General features: G+C 37.6%; 2 protein-coding genes across 3 annotated transcripts; both read left to right on the top strand.

The window, feature by feature from the left end:
• Positions 1-318: 318 nt before the first annotated feature.
• LOC149737587 (uncharacterized) lies at positions 319-12,854 on the top strand. 2 transcript variants are annotated; one of them, XM_089875190.1, is made up of 21 exons: positions 319-480; positions 1,757-1,885; positions 1,984-2,136; positions 2,730-2,881; positions 3,013-3,169; positions 3,511-3,658; positions 3,918-4,055; positions 4,120-4,270; positions 4,619-4,842; positions 5,232-5,481; positions 5,811-5,963; positions 6,174-6,320; positions 7,067-7,239; positions 7,482-7,622; positions 7,789-7,953; positions 8,313-8,498; positions 9,099-9,234; positions 9,595-9,790; positions 10,564-10,634; positions 10,861-11,614; positions 12,058-12,854. In XM_089875190.1, the coding sequence occupies exons 2-21, from the start codon at positions 1,810-1,812 to the stop codon at positions 12,276-12,278; spliced, it is 3,792 nt and encodes a 1,263-aa protein (XP_089731316.1). In that variant the 5' UTR covers positions 319-480; positions 1,757-1,809; the 3' UTR covers positions 12,279-12,854. The 2 variants fall into 2 exon arrangements, with proteins under 2 accessions (XP_089731316.1, XP_089731314.1); XM_089875188.1 differs by having other exon boundaries at positions 1,728-1,885.
• A 1,596-nt stretch (positions 12,855-14,450) lies between these two features.
• LOC149737586 (uncharacterized) lies at positions 14,451-15,865 on the top strand. The gene is made up of 4 exons (XM_089875196.1): positions 14,451-14,616; positions 14,902-14,991; positions 15,355-15,461; positions 15,548-15,865. Exons 1-4 carry the CDS (start codon positions 14,562-14,564, stop codon positions 15,746-15,748), a joined length of 453 nt encoding a protein of 150 aa, XP_089731322.1. The 5' UTR covers positions 14,451-14,561; the 3' UTR covers positions 15,749-15,865.
• The last annotated feature ends 1,453 nt before the right edge of the window (positions 15,866-17,318 follow it).

Below are 17,318 nucleotides of genomic sequence, written 5' to 3'. Positions count from 1 at the left end.
GGCAATAAAATATACTTATATAAGTAAGTATCGCGTCTCGTGTAAGTAATCTGCGGCTGCTGATGCCTGAAAAGCATTGCAACCTTGGTTGTTAATTGCTTACACACGCAAGCTTTCAATGATTAGTCGCGCGAATTCCACAGGCGTGCCTTTTTTCTTTTCCCGCGTTTACCAATGTACTCTAGCAGAAGGATAGTGGTTGGGCAGTGCAGGTTGCCTTGTATGTATGTTGGGTTTGTTCGTCAGAGTTAAATTGCAGTTTCGGTTTACAGCAGTGTAAAGTTGGTGTTGATGTTGAATGTTGAGATTTTGCTTTGTCGTTTAGTGTTTTTTCAACAACCAATATATGTGATAGTAGGTTGTGATAACGGTGTTAGGACTGAGTTGTGCTTTACATTATACGCTTTTCCGTAGCAATGCGAAGATGTACTTGATGACAAGACAAGACGACATGCATGCCTGGTTTTATTCTTACAACAAGTAAGTACGTGGCATTTATAGCTTTTTTCAGTAGAATGTGTAATGAAATATATTTTTGAAAAAAAAGGCATTGGCAAAAGGTTTAGCACATTAGCAAACGTTTCCACTCTTTTGAATTAAAGTATAATACAAACCAAGAAAAAATACGACATGTAAAATTTTTGCGAAGTGTAATGCTATGTGACGCTAAGTTCTCCCATAGCGAGAGCCCATAGCGAGAGGATATATCTGATTATAATACCGGTATTGTTTTTCACGCGCTATACCGGTTCTTTCTCAGTATTGATGTAAAATAACTATAGACAGGCTGAAATGTGCGATAAAGTTGTCGAATCACTAAATTGTTCCCATCGAAACACCATCATGACGTCATATAATTTGAATTGTTGAAATCGTTAGGCATACATTGCAAAAAAATAAAATATATAGTAGGGTGGGGTAAGATGGGACACCTAGCACATAATATTCAAATATCCTGATCAAGGCTCCCGAGGTGTATAAAACAAAACACCTGTGCTATAACGACTGTCGTTGCCCCGTCACCCCATGGTAAATAAGTTTACTTTTATATTCATACGCCACGTAACATCTGGATCCTTGTTACGTCATCTAATACTTAGCTTAAAACAAACCCAAACACGAATAAGAAACAAACTATAAACATCGTATATCGTTTTATCGAGAGAATTCTTAACATAAAACATTATAGGTTTCCTGTTCTATTGAAAATTACCAAGAACTTTAATTGTATTCTCTTAACAATTAAATTACATCCTATATCAAAACAAATGTTAAAGAAATAAAAACATCGTATTAATAAAACAAACCACAAAGTGACATACGAGGTAACTGGACAAGAGGTTTGTGAAATAGCGAACCCATGTTATAACGACTGTCGTTGTCCTGCCACGTGAGGATAAAACAAGTTACATTTATTCCGATCCAACGATCTGTAACTGTCTTTTTTGGTACACTTATTAAAAACTGATGTGATGTCAATTTACACACGCCGATCGTTCTATATAGGTGGAAAAGTTAAAATCACGTTTGTTTCGAACATACGTTTTTTGACAAGTTGCGTGATTTAAAAAATTAAATATGCGTAGTTAAGCCCCTTTTTCGTTAATACGAGTTGTGTATAAGTACAGAACCTTTTAATATCAAACAGTTTTTATCTCCTATTTCACAATCATGAATGGGTTGCGCCGCCGAATTTCACAGAAATGCTTCAGTTTGTTTCAATTCAGGAAGAACGGATGTTTTATATTGCCTGCAGTGAGAAGAATGGCTGTAGCCAATTGTTGTAATCCAAACTGAAAACGAGCAACTATGTCAATTAGAAGTTTATGTTTTGTCGTTGTTGTTGCCCTTTCATTGCAGCCGAACAAAAGTGAAGCGTTCTCGGGTTAGTGAAAGTTGTATATAAAACCTAGACTTGAATTTTCATATTATACCAGTATAGTTGAAGGTTAGTATAACATCTCATATTAACTTTACATTCAGCGTGGACAAAATGGAGCAGCTGGAGCGCATGTAGTAAGACATGCGGGGCAGGGATTCGTTTGCGAGAAAGGATATGTGCACGAACTAATATGACAGGCAGATGTGCAGGCAGCAAGTTACAACATGGACGGTGCTACGAAAAAATATGCTCGTGTAAGTTAACTTTACCATATTCATTTAAAAAAAAAAATTTTGTGAAAAAATGGGGAGATAGGACAGCTTTAGCACATTATATCCAAGTATCCTGATCGTGTTATAAACAATTAACAACGGTATATGGGAGTTGTGGAAATACGGTTTTATAATTCTTTAAATGTTCTTCATTTACTGACGAGAAAATACAATGAACAGGTGTTCCATCTTACCCCAACCTACTATATAACTGATTTACTTGCAACTCCAAGCAAGCTACTGAGTACAGTTTACGTTACGTGAAACTACACATTAGCTTTGGTTGCCATATGCTCGATTTTAAGATACGTAGATCACGATTGAACGAAGAATGAATGTGAACGAAGAATGAACTAATTTATCCAGATTTAATATATTTGAATGAATGTATCATTTTTATCCTGGCATGGCGGGCAATAACAACTGTTATAACCCGGGTGTTCTGTTCCATACACCTTGTGGTGGCTTGTTAACACATTGTACGTTTGTTGACAATTGGTTGTATTATGCTGTATCCCGGAAAATGTTAATATCTGCAACGCAACTGCAACATTTACATGTTTTCTGTACAACAGCATATCTTGATTGGCCCCGAATTCACTTTACTGGTAAAGTATTTGTGGACACACCGACTACGAACAATTACCGCTGCTACTTCGACAACCAACACTTCTGTCCTCATTGCAACACATTTCGAAATGCATATGCATCAAAAATTATCAAATCTGTAAGTTCATATTAAAATTTTCCACTTATTAAGTTTTAGCGACCTTCGAATACAGAAATTTTCAGCGCCTTTGTTTTTTTAGCGAGAAAGTTTTGCATATTTTCAGTTATCGCAATTAACCTGTTTTACAGAACGTTACGTTGCCCCGTTACAAATTTAGTTCCAATACTCCGAACCCGATGGGAACTGGCCATTTCTTTTTTCATGAAACAACAGTTAAATCAGTTTGTTGGGAAAAAGGGAAACCATGTACAACAGTTGACCCAATGGTGAAAAGAAAGGTACACGGTATGTATTGCGCAATTTATACTTCTGGAGAACTATAAACTATTAATTCGTTTCTTCATGCCTCCTTTTTTTAGATGCTGCCCAACTTCTTTAGGTTAAATACGACTCGATATGAGTTGATTTATATTATATAGTTTTGAGTAGGTTTAGTAGCCACGTTTTTATTTGATACTTTTCTTTAATTAGTTTTTAGCCATTCCAGGATATTTACGACTGTCGTGCTCCTGCTATAGTTCCTTTCTCTTTTCGGATTTAATTAATTTGACATTCGTTACTCTATTTGTTACTGCATTTAAATCAAATTAAAGTTCTTTATTATTTAATTTATTTTTCTTCTTAAGGTGTTTCACCGGGTCGTATGGTGGATTTGGATGTTGATTGGCAGTTATCACCTGAAGTAGTTGGATATGATATCCATATACCTGGTGTCCTCACTGCTCATATGGTAGCAGGGATTTCAAACCAACTGACAATTCGTATTTTTGAAACGTAAGTAGCACAAAAGCTGTTCTAGTACTTATAGTCGTATGGATTTATAGTAGGATCGGGTGCACCTTAATTCTATTATCGCGTAACATTGTGCTGGTAATAGACAAAGAACATTCAAAGAATTATACCACCCTATACCCTTATGGCTTGGATTGTTCTTTATTAAAAATATGATCAAGATATTTTGATAATATGTGCTAAAGGTGTCCCATCTCACCCCACACGTATATACCTAAATTTACTGAAACTTTATTTAAAGCGGGACAAGTGGCGGGGACATGAAAGATCTCGCTTCAATAAAAAGCAAGCTGGTTCGTGTTAAATGGATAGATCCTTACTTTAAAGCCAAGTTCCGAAACAAAACTTCCTTGTCAATCATTTTCACCATCGATTTGTTGTAAGTATCCACCTCGGTGGTTGCATTTATTCTTGGAATATTTGTTCTGCTTCTTGCATTGCAGCACCTACGTCAAATATATGGGGAGAATATCTGGAACTATAGGTATGACGTCAGATGATGACCCTGTTAACGTGTTTGGATCTCGAGTAATGAAGCCGAACAATGCTGTTGATGTATACGAAGCTCCAATTAACCTCGATGTTAAATCAAAGGTATATCTGATAGTCATTATACGATTTCTGTTGTCGTGAGACAGTGGTTAGCGCGCCTGTTTCTAGCCCAGTGGTTACAGCTTCGAGGCTCGACATTGCTACCGTTGTAGATCTATGTGTCCTTGAAAAAAAAAACTCTTACTGATTTTTGGGAATTTATTAGTTGTCTAAATTGTCAGTCAAACATTATAAAAATTAAAAACTCCCTATAAAAATAGTCACGCATAATGTGGTAACTCGTTATCAGGCATGAGGTTTATGAAACAAAATACCCGTGTTACAACGACTGTCGCTGCTCTGCCACGCGGGGAAAAACAAGTTACGTTCATTAAATGGGTGCATTTTTAGATACTGCTTCTGGATTTGGCAAGTGCTATCAAATGTAACGCCAAAGGAAACTTCGCTGTCAATGACCTCAAGAACGTCGACGTCATCGTTTATCCCGTGACTGATAGTATCTGTAGAAGTCCCATGTTTGACTGTTGTATAAGGTCGTTGAGCTGCGGCAAAGCAAGAGGATTCCTTTTAACGATCGGCGGGGCGTTAAACTATGTGCAGAAATCACAAGACTGGTAAGGAATCATACTGTTACTTGCTTTATCCTTCCGTTGCCGGAAAACGACTGTCGTTATAACACAGATGTTTTGTTTCACTGCTGACGTTTGTGATTGGGACAGTTTTACAAAACAGAACTTTAACGAAAACAAAGCGGCATATTGTATAATACCGTATAGTACAATATATAATATACTGTGGCCTGTAGGTAAGATAGATATCGTTTGCACATATCCCCTAGGGCCTAAGTCGTAACCGTGTTTTATCAATTTCACTAACGCTCCTTTATAGCGTCGTGTGGATACAATTATAATATTTAAATGTTCATTGTTTACTATCAAACGGGACGATAAAAAAGAAGTAAAATGTAAACGTCTTTCCTAACCTACTATTCTTACTTTTACAGGTACACCACGTACGGAGGAATCGTCGAAATTTCATTAGCTTGGGCTGATGATCATATATTGGATATATTGGCCAATAGTCGATTTGGTTTGGTTTCAAGGTCCAAAATCAGCGCAAGTGAAATACTCAAGTCGCCACCTCTTTCCTACACCATGTTCAGCCTCTTGCCCCAGCAGTCATGTAATATGGAAACTAAAATTGGTTCGTGCAAACTGGTTATGTCTGAGTCGCCCTTTGGAATCAACTATAAGGTTAGAAACGCAAATGATCGTGTCGGTATCGTATTATGTCCGAGTTTTTGGTGCTACAAAATACGTAACATACAAAAGAAAGTCCAATAACTTGTATAATAAACAAGCATTTCGTAGCATCAGATCCTGACTGTATTTTGTAACACAAAAATTGTCTTACTCTATAAACTTCAACACGTCTGTTCTAAAATTCTATTTTTTTGAGGGTGAGGTCCTTAATTGCCAAGGACTGGTATTTAGGCCAGGTTTGGCCCATTACCCCAACACCCGGGAAGCTCACCACCCATATCATTTATAACTAATATGAAAACCTATGACGTTTTATTTAGCCCATGGGAAGATTCACAGAGCGAAAATCTCGTGGGGAAACCTGGGATATTCAGACACTTGTGTCTTCATTCGGTCGGCCGTTACAAGGAGCTAATCTATTCGTACGAAACATCAAGAAGTCAAAAACCCTGGCGTCGTGCACGTCAAGAAAAGTAATAACATATATTTTGTTTAGCTTTTCTTAAACGAAAGCGAAGATCATGTCATTTAAAAAAAAACGAAATAAAACAAAACAACACTTGTTAAAAGCCGCTATGGATCAAAAGTGTGTGACAGATGGTCAACTAAAAAGCGTAGTTGTTGCACCTAACATAGGGTGATAACCTAATTTTCAACCTAACTACAGATTTCGTTTATTTCAGGATCCTTGTGGAATGTATTTATCAGTCCCTGCAAATGCATTGGACCTCGGGAACACAGTCACATCTGATGTAAATGGGGTTGCTAGATTGCCGATTAAAGTCGTACGGAGTCCAGGTTTTCCAAGAAGATGTGGGATAGATGGACAGGTGATATCGTGTTTATGTTGACCACTGCATACGTGTCTGTGTCTTATAAAGTTAAGGGCTTGGCGCGACAAAACATTTTACGGCAGTTACTCCAACTAGTGATCCCTTGTGACATAAATAAATTGCCAAACCTTTAATCCAAATGTTCAAAAAATAAACTACTTACAAAGTTACAAACGTGGTTACTTGTAAGCGTACACGAGGTGCATAAAAAATGGTTTAACGACTGTTGCAGTCAGTGGCGTTTTAAGATATAGAAGGCCCCCTCGCAAGGCTTGTACGTGAGCCCTTTCTTTATCTACGTGAGCCCTTTCTTTATCACTACATCTGGTGACCCGTGAAACAATTCAACTCAAACTGTTACATATAGGTCTCACTATTGGCGCAAATAGACATGTTTAAACAAGGGGGTCTAATTTGCGCCACAGGCGCAAAAAATTGGCTTAAACCCCTTCCTTTCTACTGTAACCCCCCCGGTTTATAAACTTATTTAAATGTTTAAATTACCACGTACGTTGTCATGTTATTGGGTTACGACTGCAAAGCTTTTTTTGCGACGTAACAACAATGCATATGTGGTTAATTTTCTATCGGGTATTATAGTGGGCCCCTAATTCGTGTCCCCCCCCTGCGGCTGCGGGGTTCGCGGGTTCGATGATATACGCCACTGGTTGCAGGTTATGTTCATTTTTTTATTTACACGAATATTGTATTTTATATTTTATAAACTTCATACTGTTACTAAGGTTTATATCTTGGGTATGTTCTTGGATTACACATCACATGGACAGCGAGTGAAACTTGGTGACGGAGGAATGTTCGTTGCAACAATGTCAAGCCAAACTGAGCGATTGATGATCAAGCAGTGCGGCATTGACCGAGCGTTTGGTGCCATGGGATTGGCACTGAAAGTTTACGGGTGCTTACTTACATATTGGCGTGTGTTTATTTAAAAGTATCCATACATAAGAAAGTGGTTAGCATGACTGTATTTAGCCAGAAGGCCTCGAGTATCGATGTTTCTACTATTTTGGGCGTATGTATCACCCCCCCAAAAAAATGTCATCAACGACTGTCGTTGTCAGCCAAGTAAAGATAAACAAGTTACATTTATTCATTTATTTGTTCAATGCACCTTCAAATTGAATTCCTACCATCTAGATCTCTTCCGGTTTCAACAATGCAAAAGACGTGCCCTACATGGGTCGATGACGTCAAACCAATATTTCAATTTTATAACAACATGGTTCCCGTGATGGCACGTGATCACATCATCGACTTACGTAACGTGCAGGATGTCAGGTTAGCGAATGTTTATATTTGTTATGTTATCTACAGCCATATATACAGTACTGTGGGGCAAGATGGATACCGCGTCATTACATAGTATCCTATATTTACTAATCGTGTTTTAGCAGTTAACAACCCAAGTGGTCAGTACTATAGTAATTATTGTAAATGTTTACAGATCTAAGCTACGTATGATCAATATGTCGATGTTTGAATACGACTGGAATCATCCCAACTTCATGCCGACCACTCGTGACCTTTCACCTGATAAGACGGAAATCGTAAGAAGGTGGCTCGAATGTGAGATGAATGGAATTACTGGTGGTATTCCTACACAAAAAACGTAAGTGCGCACTTTAAATCTGGTTCATATCTAATGAACAAATGTGACTTATTTATCATCGCTTAACGTGTATCATACACTTCGTGTCCGCTTACCAGTTACGGCGTGTGTCACTTTGTGGGGCATTTATCTGTGATAGAAATTGTATTTGTTTTCGTGGCTGAAAATCTACACAGCCCTTTAGTGACCACTGAATTGTTGTTAAGTGCCCTTCCTAAGAATGCACACGCCCACAATGGTATAGCAGCTTCGATCCTCGAACCTTTAACCTGTGGACCAAAGGCTGATTTTCTGCCACAGCGTCGGTTTAATGAAATATTTTTTTTATTTTTTTTATTTAATTTCTACTCAACCTGTAGGTCGTTTACTGCTGAACAACAAAACGTATGTGGCTCAGCACGAAACTTGGAGAAAACAGTGGACGATCTACGTAGATATATACAAGGAGGAATGTGGATCGAACTTTACACCATCCCACCTTACATGACCGCCATGTTTTCACTGAAGAAAAATCATCCCAAAGAAGCTTACTCACTATTAAAAAGGTAACGAAATGTCGCTGTTTAAAAGTTAACTGACTAAAATACTATAATTATAATATAGTAGGATTATAATATAGTAGGGTGGGGTGTAAATGGGACACCATTTCAGTTTATTTTCTCGTCCCAATTCATAACAAGGAACATTCAAATAATTATAAAACCGTACCTTCACGACTCCCATAGATCGTTGTTAATTGTTTAAAATGCAAATATGGATATTATGTGCTCAAAGTGTCCATCTTTTCCCACTCTACCATATATATATAATGTTACTGCTAGGCATATTGCGCTTGTTTTGTATAACAGATCTTCTGGCATTTATTTGATACCGACTTTTCGACGTCCTATAAAGGTCGTTTTCATCTCGGTGAATGACACCCACTGGCGCAAAACAAAGCATTTTCGTTCCTTTATCCGAGGTTAAAATGTAAACGTATTGTCTGCCTTCATTGCGCTATTTCACTTTCAAGACGATATAGGATGTCAGTAAGCAAAAATGCGGAAAAAGTTAATCATTTACATCTTTTACACTTATAATACACCTGGCGGCAACAGCATACAAGTAATGGTTATATTTTGAAATTTAATTTGCATGGTCACCAGCATTGTCACCGAAGAAATGCTACATATGTCGCTAAACAGCAACGTACTCAACGCTATTGGAGGAAAACCAAACCTAACTGATGATTACTGGTTGCCTGATTATCCTACTAACTTCCCTTCACTGGATTTTTACCAGGTGCCTTTATATCTACAGTTTATATTCAAAATAACAGTTTATTTTCAATTGCAAAGTGTTTGCTTGCCCCAGAGTTTACCGGTTCGATAATAAGTGTATGCGTCATTGGGCAAAACACTTAACGGCAATTGCTTCAACCCAGTGCTGCCCCATGGGTCGTCTAGAATGTTAGCTGCAGATTCCAAAAAAAATGTGGTAACTGTGGTTAGCGGGCACGAGGTGTATGAAACCGAACACCATGTTATAGCCACGTGTTTATTGTTATATGGGGAAAAAATAACCTACAAACCATTCAGACCAAACAATCTTAACATTAAATTAGTAAATAGACATGGAACAATGTGGCATTTTATCTTACAGATAAAACCTGATCTAACTCTCAAACTTGAAAAGTTTTCAACGTCGTTGCTGAAAGATTTTTCCGAAATTGAAGAACCCTCCCCACCAAGTGTGCAGAGGATTTTGCACAATATCGCCCTTTTGTGGGGAAAACTGCCCGAAGACGGTGGGGGAAGATGGAACAGTCGTGAACAAGATGGCAAAACTGTCTACGAAGGTTAAAACGTTGTATTTACAGCAACCTTACTAGTTGCTACGTGTACTAGTCGCCATGTGTACAGGTTGCCATGTGTGCAAGTTGCCATGTGTGCAAGTTGCCATGTGTGCAAGTTGCCATGTGTGCAAGTTGCCATGTGTGCAAGTTGCCACGTGTGCAAGTTGCCACGTGTGCAAGTTGCCACGTGTACAGGTTGCCACGTGTACAGGTTGCCACGTGTACAGGTTGCCACGTGTACAGGTTGCCACGTGTACAAGTTGCCACGTGTAAAGGTTGCCACGTGTACAGGTTGCCACGTGTACAGGTTACCACATGTACAGGTTGCCACGTGTACAAGTTGCCACGTGTACAAATTGCCACGTGTACAAGTTGCCACGTGCGCAAGTTGCCACGTGTGCAGGTTGCCATGTGTGCAGGTTGCCATGTGTACAGGTCGCCATGTGTACAAGTTGCCATGTGTACAAGTTGCCATGTGTACAAGTTGCCATGTGTACAAGTTGCCATGTGTACAGGTCGCCATGTGTACAGGTCGCCATGCCACGTGTACAGGTCGCCATGTGTACAAGTTGCCATGTGTACAAGTTGCCATGTGTACAAGTTGCCATGTGTACAGGTCGCCATGTGTACAAGTTGCCATGTGTACAAGTTGCCATGTGTACAAGTTGCCATGTGTACAAGTCGCCATGTATGTAAATTACCAAGCACCTTTGTGGTTAATTCTTATATCTTTCTCAACGATTTTTCTAACTTAAAACATTAAATCTCACATTTAGATTCGGCATCCGGAGTAGAAAATACTCCAAGGTGGTTGGAAGATGCTTATACTTATCATGACAACGGCAGGGTATGTCACTAGGGGAATCCGTGTTATAAATTTACTTTCATTGGTATATAGTACTGTGGAGTAAGATGGATACCATTAGCACATAATATTTCAAATTTCGTCATCTGGTTTAACAACTACCAACGCTCTAATTCTGTAACCATTATTGTTTATTAAAAATAGCACGATAGAAAAGAATGAAAACATGGCCGATCTTACACCCAACCTTTAACGTACATTATTTTAGATTAATTTACTTCGATCTTCACAAGATAACTTTTGGAGCGAGGTGTTTGAAATATCGTCACAACTTCTTGAACAGCCAGATATAATGGACGCTTATTCTATCGGGGGATTTTATGCTCACGTAATGCTCAAGATTATTCAAACTGAATCCTGTGTTCGTCTCGAAAATGAAAGCAAGACTATCTTCACCGGTCTAAAAACCCGACAGCTTGGACCGAATCAATGGTATGGAACCAAGGGTCTGAGCAGTGCAACTTTATTTCCCGTCCATAGCTTAAAATCTGGAATCGAAGCGCTTATGGAGATTGTATACGAAGGAGAGGGCGGTACCTTGTGTTCTCCTTATATGACGTCACTCCCCGACTCAAATGCATCTCAGCAGCACGTTGGCGCTCAAGCATATACCTCCAACGTTCGGTCTTACGAGGAAAAGTCGCATTATGTCAAGTTTCAGGAGATGATTCACGGGCGCAAGTTAAAGTTGGTGAAAGTAAAGAGACCGGAATGGTCAGAAGCCGATTGTTTGGTAAAACACGACTTTTGTTCCTGTCAATCAAGCAACAGTTCAAAGTGTCAAGAATTTTGTTACAAAGGAGAATCAATAGCCATAACCAGCAGAGACGTGTGGCCTGTATACCATGTGTATTATATAGGAGGATCTAATAGCGGTATTACAAGGGCAGATGTCGTACTCAAGGCACAACTTTTGTTAAGTCATTTCGATAGGATATACACTAAGTTGCTGCAGTGTCTTGGTAAGTCCACGTTTCACATTCTATGCAATTTTATTTTCGCCATTGTATAACCATGTAAATGTGAGTAAAGTAGCGTACCCTATTTGATGTTTGTGAATTCAGCATGAAGAGTCCAACACTAAACTAGCTCCTCCGTATGCTATTTCCTCATTTCCATATTTTGTTATTGCTCAATAATCATGATGCATAAACAAGTTGTCATTTATGTTTGATACTGTGGGGTTAGACTGGTTACTGTTGGCACCAAAATCCCATATTTCCTGATTGTGTTTAGAATAATTACCCACGCTCTTTTAGAGTCACGTGGCTGCTGTTATATAATTCTGTAAATATTCTTTGTTTACTACCAAGTGGGACAAGTAAGAGAATGAAAACATGTCCCGTCTTACCCCACCCCGCTACAAATAGATTTAAATGGTGTTTATAATTCTTTATTGTTGCAGAGTCCTCTATGAATGGCGAACCCTCAAAAATGTCAACATGCATGGGAAATATGTATGAGCTTGTAACTGCTGGTAAAAAACTTGCACGAACACACATTTTAAAACCCGATTCTCCCGAAAATCGTTTAACTGCAACTCCTAGGTGGCAGTTTGTGAAAGATAATTATCAATTGAACGGTTTAGACGACATGAGTGGACCAAGCAACGTAGATTACTGTTAGGTTATGTGAAAAGAATCTACATTCATTTCTTTTGAATCATTTTTTAAAGGATTTTAATTATAAATATTCTTTTTTTTTGATATCATCCAAATCGTTTTTGTTACGAACGGTTTAGAATAAATGATATGAATAAATTATATAGTTTACTGTCGGGTTTTATCAGAAGATTCTACATTCGTTCCTCATCTGAATCGTTTTTTTACGAACGGTTTGGAATAGATGGTATATTTTACTAAAGAGTTATATGATGGATTTTACGTTCGTTCCTATTTGATTTGTTTCAAAATATTTTACATTCGTTACTTCTTACCTATTTTCGACATCTTTTTTTTAGCGGTTTGGATGGTATACATACATATATTTTACTGTTCTTTGGCATTGGTTTTTATAAGAGCTTTATACGGGCACTGATGCAAATATATTTACGCAAAATTATTCGTCATTTTCTTGCAAACTATCACTTACCGATTTTTTTCCGCGTATGTTCAAATAGAACTGAAATGAGATCTGTCGAAGCAGTTACGAAAAATTAGGGCACCAGTATTGTATCTTTTTTTGCAATAAAGACCAAAAAGATTTATCTCTTCTTTATTCACAAATATTAATGTTTACAAATTTGTCGATAAATTTTTAAAATAAACGAATAAACTAAAATAAAAGATCGATGGAAGATGGAAAATAAAAAATCAAATGACAATTTTAATTTGACATCTCGTTTAATAATTTGTGTAATATGTAACTTTTTTTCTTCGGATGGCTGGACAACGACAGTAGTATCGGGTAAACGCTAATCATTTTACACAGTTAGTTCTTGCCTTTTTTATTTAGGGAGATTAATAAATGTATACATAGGAAAAAAATCTTTTACCCACAAAGTGACACATACGTGTTAATAACTGGTAAGCGGGCACATGGTGTATAAAACTGATCATCCGTGTTATAACTAAACAGCCATCGGTTTCGTTTTCTGAAAAGTCCAACACCAGCAACAGCTCTATGTTGCGCTGTGGTCTTAACACTGATTCAGTTGGAACGTTTTTCAAGATATCCGCATCAACAATCGAGATTGAGGTTTTTATTGTCGACAATTTCTTTTTCTTTTTCATCCCATGTTTGTCGATAACATCAGCTTGCTCTGTAATCATTAATTAATTAAACACGTATTTTTACCAAAACGTTGTATATAGGTATAATTATGTAAGTAGGCTGGGGTAAAGTGGCCAATGCTTCCATTCTCTGATAGCTGGACAGAATATTTACAGAACTGTATATATATACCAGAATCACCACATCTCTAAACAGAGCGTTGTTAATTGTTGAAAAACAGGATTGGGAAATTTACGTCATCCCCAGTAGATGATAGCCGGGAGTTTCAACCGAACAAATCCACAAACGAGCTTAGCTGGTTGAAAGATTTTTTATTTACTTTGTAATAGAACCTGTTAATGTTTCGGTAATGGATAATGCAAACCTTAAATTATAGTTACAACTTTAGTGCTTGTACATACTCATATTGACCAATCTGTATTGGACCGAGGAGGTGTTGATAGAGACTTGTATTGATGAATTGCGGAAATTGTCATGAAGTTCTTCAAGGCTATATTGGCATTGAATTGACCGCGCGAAATTTTACGATAATGCCGCGTTTTTGGCATAGAGTAATAGGTTTGGTATAAGGTGGTTCTATATTATTAGAACACACGTATATTTTAATAGACCATGGATGGCCCATACGTTTCAATTTCTTTTATCGTCCCAACTAGTAGTAAACCAAAAATGTTCACAGAAATATATAACTGTATCCCCAGCATGATTTTAAAATACCCTACAGTACAATATAAAAGTGCCGTTGGCGAGCGCCAAACATTATATAAAATTTCGAATTTATGCGAGTCAACGCAATTTCGTTGTTGTGCAGACGTCATCCCAGTACTATTTTTTATGCTGATTAAAATGGTTGAACTACACAATCGCCAAGTTCGTGTATTCAGATAAGCAATGTCAATAAATTATGCCACACTAAAATTATTTGCGACGTCGGCGGATACACAAAGCACAAATACCATGTTATCCCTATTTGTTTTCAAGTTGTCTCCCGAATGTTTTAAGGTCGATGATCGCAGTGATAAACGCCGGTATATGTTGAAACTTAATGATTAACTAACGCCCAATCCACGACATTCTGTTTTCTAGGAGCCTTTATTAGCCCACTTGCCACCGCATAGAATTTATCTACCGTGTATACTTAAGTGTTTTAAGTTTATTACCGTATGTGAGGGTAAAATGCAGGTTGTTATTTGCGTGGATGAAAGCAAGACTGCAGAGGCTGTGTTTAATTGTAAGTTTATATGTAGTAGGGTGGGGAAGATGAGACACATTTTTATTCTATTTTCTCGTTCAATTTGGTGTAAACACGGAATATTCAAAGAGCTAGAAAACCGTATATCCCCATGACTCCCATAGACCGTTGTTATTTGTTTAAATGATCAGGATATTTTGAATGTTATATGTGCTTAAGGTGTCCCATCTTTCCCCACAGTACTATAAATACAGACAGACTTCCCATTTAATTTTTTTACGATATTTTTTATGTTCCTAATTAAGTTTAGTAAATATTCTTCAGGGTACTTCGATAACTTGCACAAGCAGGGCAATGATGTCACCGTCGTTCACGTTGCGGATCAACCACAAATACCAACCCTCGTGTGCTATGGTAAATATTGGTGTTTCTCGTAAACTGAGATAAGTAAACTCATCCGTCGTATTTCGGTCTTGCCTGCCAAAGGGTACGGGGGTTTTAATTAAACGATGAAATGTAATATAGTTGTGAACATTGTTATCGCGTATAGTAGGGCGGGGTATAAGACGGAACATCTTTTTAATACTGTATTCGAATTTGCTGATCGTTTTTTAAATAATTAACAACGGTCTATAAATGTGAGGATACGGTTTTACAATTCTTTGAATGTTTCTTGTTTATTACCATATTGGACAAAAAAAATAGATTGAACATGTGTCCCATCTTCCCCCCTTCATCGCAGTAAGATATCAAATATTTCTGTTTTATGTTTTACAGAAAAAGCTGTGTTTCCAATCGACGAGTTTCAACGGAGAGTGGAAAAATGTAAAAAGAAAATGGCCGACATTAAGTCAAAGTTCTCAGAGTTGGCTCAACAGAAAAACGTAAAATATAAAACGTTTTTAATAAGTATAAGGTTGAAGTTGCTATCGTGTTTTTATACACAATAACGTATCACAATATATTTCAGACGCAGTGCAACTTTAAGATTCAATTAAGCGATGGTGGCCCAGCGGGTGAAGTGATCGTCGCTTTAACGAAGGAATATGATATTAGCATGGTGGTACTCGGTACTCGGGGTCAAGGGGTCGTCCGAAGAACAATACTTGGTTCGGTCAGTGATTATGTTGTGCATCATGCCAACGTACCGGTTCTCATATATAGAGGCTAAAACTCTATTTCAATCTTACCTCTTGTAAATTGATTGCAATCCAATAGTGTTTTTGTTTTATTTGGGTTGTGTGAAGAAAAATATAGAAATGCCATTTTGGCAACGGAGAGCTGAAAATGAATCATTTGAAATCGAACGGCTTGGATACAACAGCAGATCAGGAAGTGGTGTGCGGTAGAACGATTATTGCGTTTTGGATTAGGGACGCGAGGTTAGCCAGAAGCACTCGTACAATAAACGGCAAATGAGTATCTACACGTAAAGGATACTGCTTTTAAAAGGGCTACCGTTTTATTGTAGATTGTATTTAGACAAAAAAGCAAGTAAAAGAGGCGTGTATACTTTTAGTTTTATAGGTTGAGTATTATGGCACAGGTTTTGTTAGATTTAAATATAATAACAGGCAACGTATACACAAATTGTAAAACCAATCTGTCTCTTGAACTATCAAATTACACTAGTGTGTGTACGAGATGGATTGGTAGATAACATATGGAATGCTTAGGCCGTAGTGCGGCAGTATACGTTAAGTACGATTGTAAAACGAATGTATCTAAATATTATATAGTAGGGTGGGGGAAGATGGGACATCTTTTCAATCTATTTTCTCGTCAAATTTGGTAGTAAACGAAGAACATTCAAAGAATTATAAAACCATATCCTCACGACTTCCATAGACCGCTGTTGTTTAAAACACGATTGTGATATTTGGAAATTATGTGTTAAAGGTGTCCCATCTTCCCCCACACGACTGTATCGAAAAATGTCAGTAAGGACATATTAATTAATTTAATCAAAGTTTAGCCCTGCGTAGAAATAGTGTGCGAGTAGAAACCTATTTGCTATTTGCAGGTTTCGTTGCAAGAGATACTTAACAATTAGCAGAAACTTTAATAAAAACGCACCCGGACTGTTTAAAACACAACAGTGACAACGACAACAAAATGCTGAGACTTAACGCTTGGTGCACTGTGGCGCCTCTTTTGTTAGGAGGGCGGAAGTCACGATGACTTACTCGTTATTACATTGTGATCTCACAAATAGGCGTATCCGTCTTCTCTGTGTGGCTGCTGTGTATAAAGTAGGCTTGAGATATCGAATGCTGTGTAGGCGTTTAACAAGGTAATTAGAGTAGTTTTAATTAGCATCTTTTGCACGTGCCTTTCAATATGCAAATATAATGTAGACCGCCGGCCACTAATGCACTATATAATGTCGATTGTCTAAACACAACCATTGGACTATGAGTTTGTGCAATTAGATTTTTATTACTATCATAATATACATCAATATAGCAGTACTGGTAAAAAATGTGGCACACTTAACATTAACCATGATATAATATATGAAAGTGTTAGTAATGTATTCTTAGACAGACAAAGTATGTTAGACACAATGACTGTTTTGGTGTAGAACTATGGCGGCGTGTGAATGAGTACATTAGCTTCGTTCTTTCGATATTATAATAGGGAGGGAAAAATGGGACACATTTTTATTCTATTTTCTCGTCCAATTTGGTGGTAAACAAAGAACATTCAAAGAATTATAAAACCCTATCCTTCTGACTCTC

Source organism: Ciona robusta, chromosome 3 (genome assembly GCF_009617815.1).
Source record: "Ciona robusta chromosome 3, ASM961781v2".
In the NCBI taxonomy this organism is placed as follows: Eukaryota; Metazoa; Chordata; class Ascidiacea; order Phlebobranchia; family Cionidae; genus Ciona; species Ciona robusta.
The sequence above is the reverse complement of the archived record's forward strand: the minus strand, read 5'-3'. Positions and strand labels throughout refer to the sequence as shown.